Genomic DNA, 20,425 nt, shown 5'->3' on the forward strand with positions numbered 1-20,425 from the left:
CAGCACAGTATCAGGGGTTAGAGGCAGGGTTCTATAGCACTGGCTCTGGTACATGTGGCAGGAGGTCAGCACAGTATCAGGGGTTAGAGGCAGGGTTCTATAGCACTGGGTCATGGGCATGTGGCTGGAGGTCAGCACAGTATCAGGGGTTAGAGGCAGGGTTCTGTAGCACTGGGTCATGGGCATGTGGCAGGAGGTCAGCACAGTATCAGGGGTTAGAGGCAGGGTTCTGTAGCACTGGGTCATGGGCATGTGGCTGGAGGTCAGCACAGTATCAGGGGTTAGAGGCAGGGTTCTATAGCACTGGGTCATGGGCATGCGGCAGGAGGTCAGCACAGTATCAGGGGTTAGAGGCAGGGTTCTATAGCACTGGGTCATGGGCATGTGGCAGGAGGTCAGCACAGTATCAGGGGTTAGAGGCAGGGTTCTATAGCACTGGGTCATAGGCATGCGGCAGGAGGTCAGCACAGTATCAGGGGTTAGAGGCAGGGTTCTGTAGCACTGGGTCATGGGCATGTGGCTGGAGGTCAGCACAGTATCAGGGGTTAGAGGCAGGGTTCTATAGCACTGGGTCATGGGCATGTGGCAGGAGGTCAGCACAGTATCAGGGGTTAGAGGCAGGGTTCTATAGCACTGGGTCATGGGCATGCGGCAGGAGGTCAGCACAGTATCAGGGGTTAGAGGGAGGGTTCTATAGCACTGGGTCATGGGCATGTGGCAGGAGGTCAGCACAGTATCAGGGGTTAGAGGCAGGGTTCTATAGCACTGGGTCATGGGCATGCGGCAGGAGGTCAGCACAGTATCAGGGGTTAGAGGCAGGGTTCTATAGCACTGGGTCATGGGCATGCGGCTGGAGGTCAGCACAGTATCAGGGGTTAGAGGCAGGGTTCTATAGCACTGGGTCATGGGCATGCGGCTGGAGGTCAGCACAGTATCAGGGGTTAGAGGCAGAGTTCGCTTCTAAACACATTTTTAGTTGAATTCCTGGTAATTTTACAGTCTTTTCTTTAACCAAAAACAACAACAACAACAAAAAATTCCCCCCAAAATTTTGGGGATCTAAATAAATCACTCGCTGGTCAGTTTTGGCCATGAGCCACCTGATGCTGACCACTGACCCATATTGTCTACTACTAATAGAACTCTATGGGCCCTGGTCAAAAGCAGTACAGTCTTTTAGTAATAGTGTTAAATCCTCTGTATCCTGTGTATGTGAACAATAAACATTGATTTGATGTTTGTCAGAACTAGTCGACTGTATGGGGAATAGAGTGCTACTTGGAACACACACTGTCACATGACTGACAGTCAGTTTGAGTTGCAGTCAGCCTCACAACGCCCAGAGGTTGGCTGCATAAATAAAACACAAAGCCAACGGTTTCTAAAATATAAACTCTCCCCATGCGTGATTCATTTCTCCTCACTATGGCTGCTCTCTTTTAGACCTATAGTATGTTAACGCGTTTACAGGTTAAACCTACAGTATGTTAACAGGTTAAACCTACAGTATGTTAACAGGTTAAACCTACAGTATGTTAACGCGTTTACAGGTTAAACCTACAGTATGTTTACAGGTTAAACCTACAGTATGTTTACAGGTTAAACCTACAGTATGTTAACGCGTTTACAGGTTAAACCTACAGTATGTTTACAGGTTAAACCTACAGTATGTTAACGCGTTTACAGGTTAAACCTACAGTATGTTAACGCGTTTACAGGTTAAACCTATAGTATGTTTACAGGTTAAACCTACAGTATGTTAACGCGTTTACAGGTTAAACCTACAGTATGTTAACAGGTTAAACCTACAGTATGTTTACACGTTAAACCTACAGTATGTTAACGCGTTTACAGGTTAAACCTATAGTATGTTAACGCGTTTACAGGTTAAACCTACAGTATGTTAACACGTTTACAGGTTAAACCTACAGTATGTTAACAGGTTAAACCTACAGTATGTTAACGCGTTTACAGGTTAAACCTACAGTATGTTAACAGGTTAAACCTACAGTATGTTAACGCGTTTACAGGTTAAACCTACAGTATGTTAACAGGTTAAACCTACAGTATGTTAACGCATTTACAGGTTAAACCTACAGTATGTTAACGCGTTTACAGGTTAAACCTACAGTATGTTAACGCGTTTACAGGTTAAACCTACAGTATGTTAACGCGTTTACAGGTTAAACCTACAGTATGTTAACGCGTTTACAGGTTAAACCTACAGTATGTTTACAGGTTAAACCTACAGTATGTTAACGCGTTTACAGGTTAAACCTACAGTATGTTTACAGGTTAAACCTACAGTATGTTAACGCGTTTACAGGTTAAACCTACAGTATGTTAACAGGTTAAACCTACAGTATGTTAACACGTTTACAGGTTAAACCTACAGTATGTTAACGCGTTTACAGGTTAAACCTACAGTATGTTAACGCGTTTACAGGTTAAACCTACAGTATGTTTACACGTTAAACCTACAGTATGTTAACGCGTTTACAGGTTAAACCTACAGTATGTTTACAGGTTAAACCTACAGTATGTTTACAGGTTAAACCTACAGTATGTTAACACGTTTACAGGTTAAACCTACAGTATGTTAACACGTTTACAGGTTAAACCTACAGTATGTTAACGCGTTTACAGGTTAAACCTACAGTATGTTAACGCGTTTACAGGTTAAACCTACAGTATGTTTACACGTTAAACCTACAGTATGTTAACGCGTTTACAGGTTAAACCTACAGTATGTTAACGCGTTTACAGGTTAAACCTACAGTATGTTAACGCGTTTACAGGTTAAACCTACAGTATGTTAACAGGTTAAACCTACAGTATGTTAACGCGTTTACAGGTTAAACCTACAGTATGTTAACGCGTTTACAGGTTAAACCTACAGTATGTTAACGCGTTTACAGGTTAAACCTACAGTATGTTAACGCGTTTACAGGTTAAACCTACAGTATGTTAACGCGTTTACAGGTTAAACCTACAGTATGTTTACAGGTTAAACCTACAGTATGTTAACGCGTTTACAGGTTAAACCTACAGTATGTTAACGCGTTTACAGGTTAAACCTACAGTATGTTAACAGGTTAAACCCACAGTATGTTAACGCGTTTACAGGTTAAACCTACAGTATGTTAACGCGTTTACAGGTTAAACCTACAGTATGTTAACAGGTTAAACCTACAGTATGTTAACACGTTTACAGGTTAAACCTACAGTATGTTAACGCGTTTACAGGTTAAACCTACAGTATGTTTACACGTTAAACCTACAGTATGTTAACGCGTTTACAGGTTAAACCTACAGTATGTTTACAGGTTAAACCTACAGTATGTTAACAGGTTAAACCTACAGTATGTTAACGCGTTTACAGGTTAAACCTACAGTATGTTAACGCGTTTACAGGTTAAACCTACAGTATGTTAACGCGTTTACAGGTTAAACCTACAGTATGTTTACAGGTTAAACCTACAGTATGTTAACGCGTTTACAGGTTAAACCTACAGTATGTTAACGCGTTTACAGGTTAAACCTACAGTATGTTAACGCGTTTACAGGTTAAACCTACAGTATGTTTACAGGTTAAACCTACAGTATGTTAACGCGTTTACAGGTTAAACCTACAGTATGTTAACGCGTTTACAGGTTAAACCTACAGTATGTTAACGCGTTTACAGGTTAAACCTACAGTATGTTAACGCGTTTACAGGTTAAACCTACAGTATGTTAACGCGTTTACAGGTTAAACCTACAGTATGTTAACGCGTTTACAGGTTAAATCTACAGTATGTTAACGCGTTTACAGGTTAAACCTACAGTATGTTTACAGGTTAAACCTACAGTATGTTAACGCGTTTACAGGTTAAACCTACAGTATGTTTACAGGTTAAACCTACAGTATGTTAACGCGTTTACAGGTTAAACCTACAGTATGTTAACAGGTTAAACCTACAGTATGTTAACATGTTTACAGGTTAAACCTACAGTATGTTAACGCGTTTACAGGTTAAACCTACAGTATGTTAACGCGTTTACAGGTTAAACTACAGTATGTTAACACGTTTACAGGTTAAACCTACAGTATGTTTACAGGTTAAACCTACAGTATGTTAACGCATTTACAGGTTAAACCTACAGTATGTTAACGCGTTTACAGGTTAAACCTACAGTATGTTTACAAGTTAAACCTACAGTATGTTAACGCGTTTACAGGTTAAACCTACAGTATGTTAACGCGTTTACAGGTTAAACCTACAGTATGTTAACACGTTTACAGGTTAAACCTACAGTATGTTAACGCGTTTACAGGTTAAACCTACAGTATGTTAACGCGTTTACAGGTTAAACCTACAGTATGTTTACAGGTTAAACCTACAGTATGTTAACGCGTTTACAGGTTAAACCTACAGTATGTTAACACGTTTACAGGTTAAACCTACAGTATGTTAACGCGTTTACAGGTTAAACCTACAGTATGTTAACACGTTTACAGGTTAAACCTACAGTATGTTAACACGTTTACAGGTTAAACCTACAGTATGTTAACACGTTTACAGGTTAAACCTACAGTATGTTTACAGGTTAAACCTACAGTATGTTAACGCGTTTACAGGTTAAACCTACAGTATGTTAACGCGTTTACAGGTTAAACCTACAGTATGTTAACGCGTTTACAGGTTAAACCTACAGTATGTTAACGCGTTTACAGGTTAAACCTACAGTATGTTAACGCGTTTACAGGTTAAACCTACAGTATGTTAACAGGTTAAACCTACAGTATGTTAACACGTTTACAGGTTAAACCTACAGTATGTTAACGCGTTTACAGGTTAAACCTACAGTATGTTTACAGGTTAAACCTACAGTATGTTTACAGGTTAAACCTACAGTATGTTTACAGGTTAAACCTACAGTATGTTAACGCGTTTACAGGTTAAACCTACAGTATGTTAACGCGTTTACAGGTTAAACCTACAGTATGTTAACGCGTTTACAGGTTAAACCTACAGTATGTTTACAGGTTAAACCTACAGTATGTTAACGCGTTTACAGGTTAAACCTACAGTATGTTAACGCGTTTACAGGTTAAACCTACAGTATGTTAACGCGTTTACAGGTTAAACCTACAGTATGTTAACAGGTTAAACCTACAGTATGTTAACACGTTTACAGGTTAAACCTACAGTATGTTAACGCGTTTACAGGTTAAACCTACAGTATGTTAACGCGTTTACAGGTTAAACCTACAGTATGTTAACGCGTTTACAGGTTAAACCTACAGTATGTTTACAGGTTAAACCTACAGTATGTTAACACGTTTACAGGTTAAACCTACAGTATGTTAACGCGTTTACAGGTTAAACCTACAGTATGTTTACAGGTTAAACCTACAGTATGTTAACACGTTTACAGGTTAAACCTACATTATGTTAACGCGTTTACAGGTTAAACCTACAGTATGTTAACGCGTTTACAGGTTAAACCTACAGTATGTTAACGCGTTTACAGGTTAAACCTACAGTATGTTAACGCGTTTACAGGTTAAACCTACAGTATGTTTACAGGTTAAACCTACAGTATGTTAACGCATTTACAGGTTAAACCTACAGTATGTTAACGCGTTTACAGGTTAAACCTATAGTATGTTTACAGGTTAAACCTACAGTATGTTAACGCGTTTACAGGTTAAACCTACAGTATGTTTACAGGTTAAACCTACAGTATGTTAACATGTTTACAGGGTGTTCATATGTAGGGTTTACTTACACTCTAAAACAGGCCTTAACTATGTCCCAAAAGTCATCCTATCCTACTTTTTACCAGAGCCCTTTGGGCCCCTAGACAAAATTACTGCACTATACAGTATAGGGAATAGGGTGCCATTTGGGACACACATAGGGTTTTCATATATAGGGTATAGTTACAATTGTAAAACGTCCCGTTTGATCAAAACGGCCTTATTTAGTGCTACGCTGACTCGCCACAATGTTTATCCGCCACTGTATCTTCATTATTTCTGTTTGCTGGGCTTGCACAATGATACCTGCGTCCCAAATGGCACCCTATTCCCTATATAGTGCACTACTTTTGACCAGGGCCCTTTGGGGTGTATTTTAGTTATTTTTATTTTACCTTTATTTTAGGAGGGAGTCCCCGTTATAGGGTACCATTCAAAAGTAGTGCACTATTATAGAGGTAATAGGGTGCCATTTGGGATGCAGATATCATGTGGCTTCTTCATTCACCATTACTAAGGGAGGGAGGGAGGAAGGGAGGGAGGGAGGATGGTTGGGAGGGAGGGAGGGAGGGAGGGAGGGAGGGAGGGAGGGAGGGAGGGAGGGATGATGGGAGGGAGGGAGGGAGGATGGGAGGGAGGGAGGATGGTTGGGAGGGAGGGAGGGAGGTTGGGAGGGAGGGATGATGGGAGGGAGGGAGGGAGGGAGGGAGGTTGAACAGCTAGTAGCTGACTGCCCTGGAGGCTGAAGCAACAGCATCACACAATCAGGCTGTACTGGAATACAGTGCATGTAATATTAATCCCAGCTAACGCACCATCCCCAACCATTCTCTTCCTCCATCCCTACACTCCTTCCTCTCTCTCACTGACTCATTCACATTCTCTTTATCCAGGCGCTGTCTCCCCCTTTCTTTCAGTCACACCTCCCTCCTTCTCCTGTCTGTCTATCCTCTTTTCTCTCCAGATGGCCGTGAGAAGCCCCTGTCTTTCTTTCTTTCTCTTGCTCTGTCTCTTTCTCCACAGGTGACCGGTTAGTCGTTAGCGTTTGGATCAGTTTATGTTTAACTGATCCATCCTCTAATCAATCTCTACCTCTCTATCTGTCTCTACCTCTCTCTACCTCTCTCTACCTCTCTATCTGTCTCTACCTCTCTCTACCTCTCTCTACCTCTCTACCTGTCTCTACCTCTCTCTCTACCTCTCTATCTGTCTCTACCTCTCTACCTCTCTTTCTACCTCTATCTGTCTCTACCTCTCTCTCTACCTCTCTCTCTACCTCTCTACCTCTCTCTCTACCTCTCTACCTGTATCTACCTCTCTCTACCTCTCTACCTCTCTACCTGTCTCTATACCATCTCTACCTGTCTCTCTACCTCTCTACCTGTCCCTACCTTTCTACCTGTCTCTACCTCTCCACCTGTCTCTACCTCTCTACCTGTCTCTACCTCTCTCTCTACCTCTCTACCTGTCTCTACCTCTCTCTCTACTTCTCCACCTGTCTCTAACTCTCTACCTCTCTACCTGTCTCTATCTCTCTACCTGTCTCTACCTCTCTACCTGTCTCTACCTCTCTACCTGTCTCTATCTCGCTACCTGTCTCTACCTACCTGTCTCTCTACCTCTCTACCTGTCTCTATACCCATCTCTAACTGTCTCTCTACCTCTCTACCTGTCTCTATACCCATCTCTAACTGTCTCTCTACCTCTTTACCTGTCTCTATACCCATCTCTAACTGTCTCTCTACCTCTCTACCTGTCTCTATACCCATCTCTACATGTCTCTCTACCTCTCTACCTGTCTCTCTACCTCTCTACCTGTCTCTATACCTCTCTACCTGTCTCTATACCCATCTCTAACTGTCTCTCTACCGCTCTACCTGTCTCTATACCCATCTCTACCCGTCTCTCTACCGGTCTCTCTACCTGTCTCTACCTCTCTACCTGTCTCTCTACCTGTCTCTACCTGTCTCTCTACCTGTCTCTCTACCTGTCTCTATACCCATCTCTAACTGTCTCTCTACTGCTCTACCTGTCTCTATACCCATCTCTACCCGTCTCTCTACCTGTCTCTCTACCTGTCTCTACCTCTCTACCTGTCTCGCTACCTGTCTCTACCTGTCTCTCTACCTATCTCTCTACCTCTCTACATGTCCCTATACCCATCTCTACTTGTCTCTCTACCTCTCTACCTGTCTCTACCTCTCTACTTCTCTCTGCCTGTCTCTCTGTCTGTCAATGAGTTGTGTTAGTATTCAGGCAGGGACTTAGCTCCTAAACCTCTCCCTAGTCACCTTCGGACTAATTTCTCTGTCTGTCAGTGAGCTGTGTTAGTATTCAGGCAGGGACTTAGCTCCTACACCCCTCCCTAGTCACCTTCTGACTGATTTATCTGGCTGCATCCGAAAATGGCACCCTGTTCCCTATGGGCACTGGTCAAAAGTAGTGCACTATATAGGTATGGGCACTGGTAAAAAGTAGTGCACTATATAGGTATGGGCACTGGTCAAAAGTAGTGCACTGTATACTGCCCTATAAATGCAAAACTCACTAACTACGAATTTGGTCAAATGTCTTTGATCTGTTGTAATGACACAAGAACAAGCCAGTTGATCAGAATATATCATGGAGTGTCAGAAATTGCTGTCTGTCTAGAGTCTAGATTGAAGTCAGATTTACCCTTTGGTGTGCAGTAGCAGGGAATAGGGGATAGGGTACAGGGGATAGGGGATAGGGGATAGGGTATAGGGGATAGGGTACAGTGAATAGGGAATAGGGTATAGGGTATAGGGGATAGGGGATAGGGAATAGGGTATAGGGGATAGGGGATAGGGTATAGGGAATAGGTTATAGGGGATAGGGTATAGGGGATAGGGTATAGGGTGTAGGGGATAGGGTACAGTGAATAGGGTATAGGGGATAGGTTATAGGGGATAGGGGGTAGTGGATAGTGAATAGGGTATGGGAATAGGGTACAGTGAATAGGTTGTAGGGAATAGGCTATAGGGAATAGGGTACAGTGAATAGGCTATAGGGAATAGGGTACAGTGAATAGGCTATAGGGAATAGGCTATAGGGAATAGGGTACAGTGAATAGGCTATAGGGAATAGGCTATAGGGAATAGGGTACAGTGAATAGGCTATAGGGAATAGGGTACAGTGAATAGGCTATAGGGAATAGGCTATAGGGAATAGGGTACAGTGAATAGGCTATAGGGAATAGGCTATAGGGAATAGGGTACAGTGAATAGGGGATAGGGTATAGGGAATAGGGGATAGGGTACAGTGAATAGGTTATAGGGAATAGGCTATAGGGAATAGGGTACAGTGAATAGGCTATAGGGAATAGGCTATAGGGAATAGGGTACAGTGAATAGGCTATAGGGAATAGGGTACAGTGAATAGGCTATAGGGAATAGGCTATAGGGAATAGGGTACAGTGAATAGGCTATAGGGAATAGGCTATAGGGAATAGGGTACAGTGAATAGGGGATAGGGTATAGGGAATAGGGGATAGGGTACAGTGAATAGGTTATAGGGAATAGGCTATAGGGAATAGGGTACAGTGAATAGGCTATAGGGAATAGGGTGCCATTTAGGATGCAATATCTGTCCGTAGCCACTGTAACTAGAGCCATGTACCTACCCTGTCCATAGTCACTGTAACTAGAGCCATTTACCTACCCTGTACCCTGTCCATAGTCACTGTAACTAGAGCCACGTACCTACCCTGTACCCTGTCCATAGTCACTGTAACTAGAGCCATGTACCTACCCTGTACCCTGTCCATAGCCACTGTGACTAGAGCCACGTACCTACCCTGTACCCTGTCCATAGTCACTGTAACTAGAGCCACGTACCTACCCTGTACCCTGTCCATAGTCACTGTAACTAGAGCCACGTACCTACCCTGTACCCTGTCCATAGCCACTGTGACTAGAGCCACGTACCTACCCTGTACCCTGTCCATAGTCACTGAGACTAGAGCCACGTACCTACCCTGTACCCTGTCCATAGTCACTGTGACTAGAGCCATGTACCTACCCTGTACCCTGTCCATAGTCACTGTGACTAGAGCCACGTACCTACCCTGTACCCTGTCCATAGTCACTGTGACTAGAGCCACGTACCTACCCTGTACCCTGTCCATAGCCACTATAACTAGAGCCATGTACCTACCCTGTACCCTGTCCATAGTCACTGTGACTAGAGCCACGTACCTACCCTGTACCCTGTCCATAGTCACTGTGACTAGAGCCACGTACCTACCCTGTACCCTGTCCATAGTCACTGTGACTAGAGCCACGTACCTACCCTGTACCCTGTCCATAGTCACTGTGACTAGAGCCACGTACCTACCCTGTACCCTGTCCATAGTCACTGTGACTAGAGCCACGTACCTACCCTGTACCCTGTCCATAGTCACTGTGACTAGAGCCACGTACCTACCCTGTACCCTGTCCATAGTCACTGTGACTAGAGCCACGTACCTACCCTGTACCCTGTCCATAGTCACTGTGACTAGAGCCACGTACCTACCCTGTACCCTGTCCATAGTCACTGTGACTAGAGCCACGTACCTACCCTGTACCCTGTCCATAGCAGCCCAGTGTATATTTCTACTACAGTTTATTTTTTAGTCATTCAATTAGATTCCTCTGACCTTTTCCTTTTCACTAACTCAGAAGACACTTTGCTCCGCTGTATTTTCCGTAAAGACCGTGGTTGAGTCCCCAATGGCAGCCCTATTCTATTTAGTGTGTATTAATTTTAAACCAGGCCCATAGGGTTCTGGCCAAAAGCAGTGCAGTATTTAGAGAATAGGGGGCCATTTGGGATATACCCTATGCCCTTACCCCTTGAGTTTCCTCTTACTTACAATATACCCCTATAAATAGTAACCACCATGGCCATGTGGGTGGCCTCTCTCTCTCCAGTGGCCTTACCTTCCCAGCCCACTCACATGTCTTTAGCTGCAGTAAGATGAGGGTTTTCAGAAATATGTTATTTGCTGTCATTATCAAGGTCCATTCTATAGTGCTGATGAATGAGTGAGTGAACTGATGCACGTGTGAATTGTGTTGATTCAGTGTTGATTCAGTTTTGATTCAGTGACAAGCTGAATGTGAGATGTGTAGCATGTGAGATGTGTAGCATGTGAGATGTGTTGATTCAGTGTTGATTCAGTGTTAATTCAGTGTTGATTCAGTGACAAGCTGAATGTGAGATGCATATCAGTCCTGTCTCTAACTCAAAGATGCTTGTTTTTTCACCCCTTGCAGCTCTGGAGACCTCCCCCCGTCACTTGCCTCCCCCTTACCTCCTAAATGTACCTCTCTTTGTCTCTTCTCCTCCTAAATGTACCTCTCTCTGTCTCTTCTCCTCCTAAATGTACCTCTCTCTGTCTCGTTTCCTCCTAAATGTACCTCTCTCTGTCTCGTTTCCTCCTAAATGTACCTCTCTCTGTCTCGTTTCCTCCTAAATGTACCTCTCTTCTCTTCTCTGATGTAAATACCTCCCTCCTACCTTCAATCCTAATCCATCTATTTCCTCATTTTTAACACGGCCATCTCTCCCCCATGTCCTCTGTGCTAACACACCTCTCTCCTCCCTCTCTCCTCTCCCCCTCTCTCTCCTCCACTCTCCTCCCTCTCCCCTTTCTCACACTCCTCCTTTCCTGCTGAAGTGACTCCTCTCCTCCCCTCTTCCCTCCTCCTCTCCACAGGTCCCTGTTCTCTCCATCGGGGACCCGTCCAAGCTGAAGGCCGCCGCCTCAGAAAAGAAGAAGCAGGAGTCACGCAAGGATAAGAAATAGGATACGGAGAGCAGAGAGCTAGAGCCCCAAAACACAGCCCACACAGCCCAGCACAAAGCACTGAGACAGCCAGGGAGAGCAGGAACAGGGGGAGGGGACTCACCCAAGGGGGAGAGGCCTGACAGGGTGCTGATGACCATTGAGCTGGAGCTCTCCAAGGGGGACAAAGGGGGGAGGGGAATGGGGGTGGGTCTGCCTCAGCCAAATCAGCCAGTTTCCTGTCCCAGCTCGCCAAAAAACTGACCCTGAAATAAGTGAATGAGACGGACAGGGGTTTTAAACGGAGGACGATACTGTCTGAAATCATACTGGAGAGAGAGGCAGAGGAGGGTCTGAGAGAGGCGGTCCTAATGAACTTAAAGGCTACGTCTCAAATAGTACCCTATTCCTTATATAGTACACTACTTTAGACCAGAGCCCTATAGGTAGCAGTGCACTATATAGGGAATAGGGTGCAGTTTGGGAGGCAGAGTAAGTCTGTCTAGTACAGTATATTCCTTCCCACGAGATCTAAGCTTTTACAACTGAAACGATCATCATTAGGGTCTTAATGCCACGCTGAGGAGAACATAGACACAATACTGAGGTGAATATGGACGCAATACTGAGGAGAACATAGACACAATACTGAGGAGAACATGGACACAATACTGAGGAGAACATAGACACAATACTGAGGAGAACATAGACACAATACTGAGGAGAACATGGACACAATACTGAGGAGAACATAGACACAATACTGAGGTGAATATGGACGCAATACTGAGGAGAACATAGACACAATACTGAGGAGAACATGGACACAATACTGAGGAGAACATAGACACAATACTGAGGAGAACATAGACACAATACTGAGGAGAACATGGACACAATACTGAGGAGAACATGGACACAATACTGAGGAGAACATGGACACAATACTGAGGAGAACATAGACACAATAGTGCTTCCAAAAGTATGATAAGTCAATGAAAGCCCTCCGACTACTAACTGTTAGTGTCTTCTGGATCTCATCACCTGACTGCTGGTTGGATAACAACATCTGACTGCTGGTTGGATAACAACACCTGACTGCTGGTTGGATAACAACACCTGACTGCTGGTTGGATAACAACATCTGACTGCTGGTTGGATAACAACATCTGACTGCTGGTTGGATAACAACATCTGACTGCTGGTTGGATAACAACATCTGACTGCTGGTTGGATAACAATATCTGACTGCTGGTTGGATAACAACATCTGACTGCTGGTTGGATAACAACATCTGACTGCTGGTTGGATAACAACATCTGACTGCTGGTTGGATAACAACATCTGACTGCTGGTTGGATAACATCTGAAAAGCTTTGTTTCCATCCTGTCATTGTAGATTTGATGCAAGGCAGTATTTCTCTACCACGTCTGTCTGACACTCATCACAAGGGTCCTGGATACAGGGACAACCCAATTTGTTATTTCCAGCTGTGTCCCAAATGGCATCTTGTTCCCTACATAGTGCACTCTGGGCCTTGGTCAAAAGTAGTGCACTGTGTAAGGAATAGGGTGCCATTTGGGAGACAGTCTGCCTTCCCCCTCACACTGGCGTTCTCTCTTTCCCTTTCCTCCTTTCAGTGGAACACTTTGCATTCAGACTCTTCTTATTGAAACAGTTCAAGTGGTTTTAAAAACTTTTAATGCTAACTCTTTCACATCCTCTCTTCCCTATTTATGTTCCCCTCTCTCTCTTTCCCCCTCTCTCTCCCCTCCCACTCGCTCTATTTCCCCCTGTCTCTTTCTCTCTCTCCCCTGTCTCTTTCTCTCTCCCCCTCTCTCTCCCCCTGTCTCTCCCTCTCTCTCACCCTCTCCCCCTCTCTCCCCCTCTATCTCATTTCCCTTATCTCTTTCTCTCCAATAGATTTTATGAATCTTATTTCTCAAGGTCTTGATTTCCTTCCACCTGACTGCTTCAGCTTCCATAGACCACACCCCTTTAGACCGCACCCATCTAGACCACCCCCCCTTTAGACCACACCCCATTCAGGCCACACCCCTTTCCCCATCTGCTCCACCTCCTGAGTGCACTTGTCCTATCTCATTAAGCCCTATGAAAGACTAGTCCTATCAAACTCAGTGTCTCCTCTGTAGAATATACAACACATAACCCCTCCAGCTAGCATCAAGTAGAGCTGACCCAGTATAGACATGCAGTGTAATATATGGACCCTGCTAATGTAGAGATACTAATGGCTTCAGGGAGGGGTCAAATAGTTCCTGAAATTTCTATTAAGGTTTCCTGCTGCTGGTTGCTTAGCTCAATGGCTCAATCAGATCAGATGAGAGTGGTGCGGAAAGAGAGTGTGAGTGCACCCTGCACTGACGAGTCAGACGAGTCAGAGAAATATGATTCCAAGCTCTTAGCTTGTGTCGATGGGTTCAACCCGTAGTTCATTTCACCGGGTGATTCAATCCCTTCACATTTGAGCTAATGGAGGTCATAGTTCTACACTGGGCTGTGCTCTGCTGTTTGGCTGTCAGTGCATGCTGAAGGTTAGGTTATTTCTGGCTCCATAAGGGCGTATACAGGATTACTGTAACAGCTGCAAAACAGGAAAACACTTGTTTGTTTATGACTGAGAGTATGTCCCAAATATCATTCTATTCTCTCTGTTGTTGTGACTGAGAGTATGTCCTGAATGGCACTCTATTCTCTCTGTTGTTGTGACTGAGAGTATTTCTTGAATGGCACTCTATTCTCTCTGTTGTTGTGACTGAGAGTATGTCCCAAATATCATTATATTCTCTCTGTTGTTGTGACTGAGAGTATGTCCCAAATATCATTCTATTCTCTCTGTTGTTGTGACTGAGAGTATGTCCCAAATATCATTCTATTCTCTCTGTTGTTGTGACTGAGAGTATGTCCTGAATGGCACTTTATTCTCTCTGTTGTTGTGACTGAGAGTATGTCCTGAATGGCACTCTATTCTCTCTGTTGTTGTGACTGAGAGTATTTCTTGAATGGCACTCTATTCTCTCTGTTGTTGTGACTGAGAGTATTTCCTGAATGGCATTCTATTCTCTCTGTTGATGTGACTGAGAGTATGTCCTGAATGGCATTCTATTCTCTCTGTTGTTGTGACTGAGTCCATGAAATGATGTCACATTGACAGCCAGTGGACATTCTCAGGCCATGACAACAGAGGGATACCAACAAGTGATTCATCCTTATACTCCTCCAGGTTATTTTGGTCCCGTTAATCCCTCCTGCATGTGTCTCCCTCACTCAGATCATTATTTTAGCACTTGCTGGCAACTGGATCTCTCTCTCTCTCTGTCTGTCTCTTTCTCTCTCTCTCTCTTTCTCTCTCTTTCTCTCTCTCTCTCTTTCTCTCTCTTTCTCACACACAGACACACACTCTCTCTCTATCCTTTAGTGACACTAAACTATGTTCCCTCATAGATTACCCAATCCACTCTCCACTCTATACTTAAGTCTCTTCTATCTGTATAGATACAGACTGAATCAGATGTCTTCTATCTGTATAGATATAGACTGTATCAGATCTACTCTATCTGTATAGATACAGACTGTATCAGACCTCTTCTATCTGTATAGATACAGACTGTATCAGATCTACTCTATCTGTATAGATACAGACTGTATCAGACCTCTTCTATCTGTATAGATATAGACTGTATCAGACCTCTTCTATCTGTATAGATAGACTGTATCAGATCTCTTCTATCTGTATAGATATAGACTGTATCAGATCTATTCTATCTGTATAGATATAGACTGTATCAGACCTCTTCTATCTGTATAGATATAGACTGTATCAGATCTATTCAATCTGTATAGATACAGACTGTATCAGACCTCTTCTATCTGTATAGATATAGACTGTATCAGACCTCTTCTATCTGTATAGATAGACTGTATCAGATCTATTCTATCTGTATAGATATAGACTGTATCAGATCTATTCTATCTGTATAGATATAGACTGTATCAGACTTCTTCTATCTGTATAGATACAGACTGTATCATACCTCTTCTATCTGTATAGATATAGACTGTATCAGACCTCTTCTATCTGTATAGATAGACTGTATCAGATCTATTCTATCTGTATAGATATAGACTGTATCATATATATTCTATCTGTATAGATATAGACTGTATCAGACCTCTTCTATCTGTATAGATACAGACTGCATCAGACCTCTTCTATCTGTATAGATACAGACTGTATCAGACCTCTTCTATCTGTATAGATACAGACTGTATCAGATCTATTCTATCTGTATAGATATAGACTGTATCAGACCTCTTCTATCTGTATAGATAGACTGTATCAGATCTATTCTATCTGTATAGATATAGACTGTATCAGATCGATTCTATCTGTATAGATACAGACTGTATCAGACCTCTTCTATCTGTATAGATATAGACTGTATCAGACCTCTTCTATCTGTATAGATACAGACTGTATCAGATCTATTCTATCTGTATAGATACAGACTGTATCAGACCTCTTCTATCTGTATAGATATAGACTGTATCAGATCTATTCTATCTGTATAGATATAGACTGTATCAGACCTCTTCTATCTGTATAGATACAGACTGTATCAGACCTCTTCTATCTGTATAGATATAGACTGTATCAGACAAAGGCAGACCCGTCTCAAACAAACTCAGCAGTTCTTTATTTTTCTTCTTCTTCTTCTTCCTCCTCTTCTTCCTCCTCTTCTCTCTTTTTCAAACTCAGTGATGGACACCTCTCCTCTCCTCCACCCCCCTGATCACCAGCACCCCTCTCACTCCCCCACCAATACCACCACACCCCTGCACGTTCATTCACCCACCATTTCTGCTGGTTGGAATGCCACGTCGCTGTCTTCTGCCCAACTATTGGCCAGGGATGGAAACAGAATCATCCTCGTTAGTTCTCATTGAAGACTTAAATTTAGCTTATAGCTCTCTGCCGGTGGCAAAAGTGTGTGTTTTATGTGTCTGTGTGTCTAGTCAGACTGTCATGTCAAACAAAAGATGAGGGGAAAAACTGTGTATATGTGTGTCACCCTAAAGTAAATAGTTACACATTTACATTTGACTTTACATGTGCACGAAAATACATGGAGACCATGTTTTGTTTGAGAGAGGCAGACATGTGATAGATCTTCTTATGACATTTAATCACATTTCTGCCCTTGTATCTGGAGGGGGATTCTGTGTGGCTGTTCATTTCTTTGTGCATGTTTTCCAGGTGTGGAAAATAACATAATTTGTCATTTCAGGTGTTGGTAAACTGCATGGGGCTACAGGAGGCACTGACACAGTGAGGGGGAGATTATGGGGAGGACAAGGGAGGTAAACTTCACATGTTGTCCGTGGTAATGAGATTAGAAAAAAAGGAGGTTGTTGGGATGAAGATACTTTGGCGAGAGAGACTTATCTTGTGTGTTAAGTCAAACCAAAGTCCATATGTATCAGTAAAGATAAGGCCTCAGCTTTCTCTTTCAATATCCTTACCCTGAGCTTCTGTTCTGAAGGATTGTTAGGCTATGCAAGGTGGTTAGTGTAGTTCTGAACGCTTGATAGGCTATGCATGGGGGTTAGTGTAGTTCTGAATGATTGTTAGGATATGCATGATGGTTAGTGTAGTTCTGAATGATTGTTAGGATATGCATGATGGTTAGTGTAGTTCTGAATGATTGTTAGGATATGCATGATGGTTAGTGTAGTTCTGAATGATTGTTAGGATATGCATGGTGGTTAGTGTAGTTCTGAATGATTGTTAGGATATGCATGGTGGTTAGTGTAGTTCTGAATGATTGTTAGGATATGCATGGTGGTTAGTGTAGTTCTGAATGATTGTTAGGATATGCAAGGTGGTTAGTGTAGTTCTGAACGCTTGATAGGCTATGCATGGGGGTTAGTGTAGTTCTGAATGATTGTTAGGATATGCATGGTGGTTAGTGTAGTTCTGAATGATTGTTAGGATATGCATGATGGTTAGTGTAGTTCTGAATGATTGTTAGGATATGCATGGTGGTTAGTGTAGTTCTGAATGATTGTTAGGATATGCAAGGTGGTTAGTGTAGTTCTGAACGCTTGATAGGCTATGCATGGGGGTTAGTGTAGTTCTGAATGATTGTTAGGATATGCATGGTGGTTAGTGTAGTTCTGAATGATTGTTAGGATATGCATGATGGTTAGTGTAGTTCTGAATGATTGTTAGGATATGCATGGTGGTTAGTGTAGTTCTGAATGATTGTTAGGATATGCATGGTGGTTAGTGTAGTTCTGAATGATTGTTAGGATATGCAAGGTGGTTAGTGTAGTTCTGAACGCTTGATAGGCTATGCATGGGGGTTAGTGTAGTTCTGAATGATTGTTAGGATATGCATGGTGGTTAGTGTAGTTCTGAATGATTGTTAGGATATGCATGGTGGTTAGTGTAGTTCTGAATGCGCTCTGTTCTTTTAGCTGTGGTCATAGGGAGGGAGCTAGTGTGACGCACACCACGGTTCATTAAGGCAACAGGAACTAGATATCTCTGTTTACCTCAATGCTGTTTAACCAACTATCCATCATCAGATGTGAGTAGTTTGAATGTTTCTTTCATTCCTCTTTCAGTACGGCCACACAGACTCCTGATACAATACTACAAACTGCATTAAAATGTCTTCACACTGTTTTGTTGGATGTATAGTTTGTTGTGTACTGCATTAGTTTAGGTTGTTAGATAACATTCCTGTCTTAGAAATTTTAAGCGTCTTACATTTTTTAGTTTTTTTTTAATGCTTATAATTGAAGTGTGCTAGTAATATAAATTCTACAGTCATGTAAAATAGGTTGTAACAATAAAAATTAAAATTAAAATGAAAGCATCAAACGCATCTCGGTTGTATAAGAGGAATAAAATAAACTCAAATAAAAAATGTCTATTCTCCATGTCTGTTTGAGTCAAATATGTTCTGATAAGCCATTGGATCATTTATTTCAGGGATCGAGGTATGGGGCCACAAACAATCTGAGCGCATCATGAGGGGGCCGCAGTGGCTCCCGGTTCTGCATACCCAGACATGCAATCAGAGCAGGCCTTAGACTTTTTGGAGAAAATTTTGCAGTTTTTAAGCAAATTTACTGCAATTCGACAAATTTTGCCATGAGGAGGGAGAAAAATGTGCAGTTTTATAACTCGTTTCCTGCAATTCTACACATGTTGTCATGAGGTGGAGCAAACTGTTTGCACACACATTTCTGCCCTTGTATCTGGAGGGGGATTCTGTGTGGCTGGTCATTTCTTTGTGCATGTTTTCCAGGTGCGGAAAATAAAATCCTTTTCCATTTCAGGTGTTTGTAAACTGCATGGGGCTACAGGAGGCACTGACACAGTGAGGGGGAGATTATGGGGAGGACAAGGGAGGTAAACTTCACATGTTGTCCGTGGTAATGAGATTGGAAAAAAGAAGGTGGTTGCTGGGATGAAGATACTTTGGCGAGAGAGACTTATCTTGTGTGTTAAGTCAAACCAAAGTCCATACAGTGGGGCAAAAAAGTATTTAGTCAGCCACCAATTGTGCAAGTTCTCCCACTTAAAAATATGTGAGAGGCCTGTAATTTTCATCATAGGTACACTTCAACTATGACAGACAAAATTAGAAAAAAAATCCAGATAATCACATTGTAGGATTTTTAATGAATTTATTTGCAAATTATGGTGGAAAATAAGTATTTGGTCACCTACAAACAAGCAAGATTTCTGGCTCTCACAGACCTGTAACTTCTTCTTTAAGAGGCTCCTCTGTCCTCCACTCGTTACCTGTATTAATGGCACCTGTTTGAACTTGTTATCAGTATAAAAGACACCTGTCCACAACCTCAAACAGTCACACTCCAAACTCCACTATGGCCAAGACCAAAGAGCTGTCAAAGGACACCAGAAACAAAATTGTAGACCTGCACCAGGCTGGGAAGACTGAATCTGCAATAGGTAAGCAGCTTGGTTTGAAGAAATCAACTGTGGGAGCAATTATTAGGAAATGGAAGACATACAAGACCACTGATAATCTCCCTCGATCTGGGGCTCCACGCAAGATCCCACCCCGTGGGGTCAAAATGATCACAAGAACGGTGAGCAAAAATCCCAGAACCACACGGGGGGGGGGGGGGGGGGAACCTAGTGAATGACCTGCAGAGAGCTGGGACCAAAGTAACAAAGCCTACCATCAGTAACACACTACGCCGCCAGGGACTCAAATCCTGCAGTGCCAGACGTGTCCCCCTGCTTAAGGCAGTACATGTCCAGCCCGTCTGAAGTTTGCTAGAGAGCATTTGGATGATCCAGAAGAAGATTGGGAGAATGTCATATGGGGTCAGATGAAACCAAAATATAACTTTTTGGTAAAAACTCAACTTGTCGTGTTTGGAGGACAAAGAATGCTGAGTTGAATCCAAAGAACACCACACCTACTGTGAATCATGGGGGTGGAAACATCATGCTTTGGGGCTGTTTTTCTGCAAAAGGACCAGGACGACTGATCCGTGTAAAGGAAAGACTGGATGGGGCCATGTATTGTGAGATTTTGAGTGAAAACCTCCTTCCATCAGCAAGGGCATTGAAGATGAAACGTGGCTGGGTCTTTCAGCATGACAATGATCCCAAACACAATGCCCGGGCAACGAAGGAGTGGCTTCGTAAGAAGCATTTCAAGGTCCTGGAGTGGCCTAGCCAGTCTCCAGATCTCAACCCCATAGAAAATCTTTGGAGGGAGTTGAAAGTCCGTGTTGCCCAGCAACAGGCCCAAAACATCACTGCTCTAGAGGAGATCTGCATGGAGGAAGGAATGGGCCAAAATACCAGCAACAG

The 20,425-nt window shown here is 42.9% G+C and overlaps 1 protein-coding gene across 4 annotated transcripts in view; it reads left to right on the forward strand.

The window, feature by feature from the left end:
- The window catches only part of mpz (myelin protein zero), a 32,292-nt gene extending 13,787 nt beyond the window's left edge, over positions 1–18,505 (forward strand). The window contains exons 6-7 of one of the 4 annotated variants that reach the window (XR_005052971.1): positions 11,469–17,121; positions 17,442–18,505. Coding sequence is in view for 3 of the 4 variants with exons in the window: in XM_021614027.2 (XP_021469702.2) it covers positions 11,469–11,558 (90 nt within the window). In the remaining variant the exon portion in view is untranslated. Of the gene's footprint in view, positions 1–11,025; positions 11,425–11,468 lie in introns of those variants that run through there. The other 3 variants (XM_021614028.2, XM_021614027.2, XM_021614029.2) reach the window with 3 other exon arrangements.
- Positions 18,506–20,425: the final 1,920 nt, after the last annotated feature.

Source organism: Oncorhynchus mykiss, chromosome 8 (assembly GCF_013265735.2).
Source record: "Oncorhynchus mykiss isolate Arlee chromosome 8, USDA_OmykA_1.1, whole genome shotgun sequence".
In the NCBI taxonomy this organism is placed as follows: domain Eukaryota; kingdom Metazoa; phylum Chordata; class Actinopteri; order Salmoniformes; family Salmonidae; genus Oncorhynchus; species Oncorhynchus mykiss.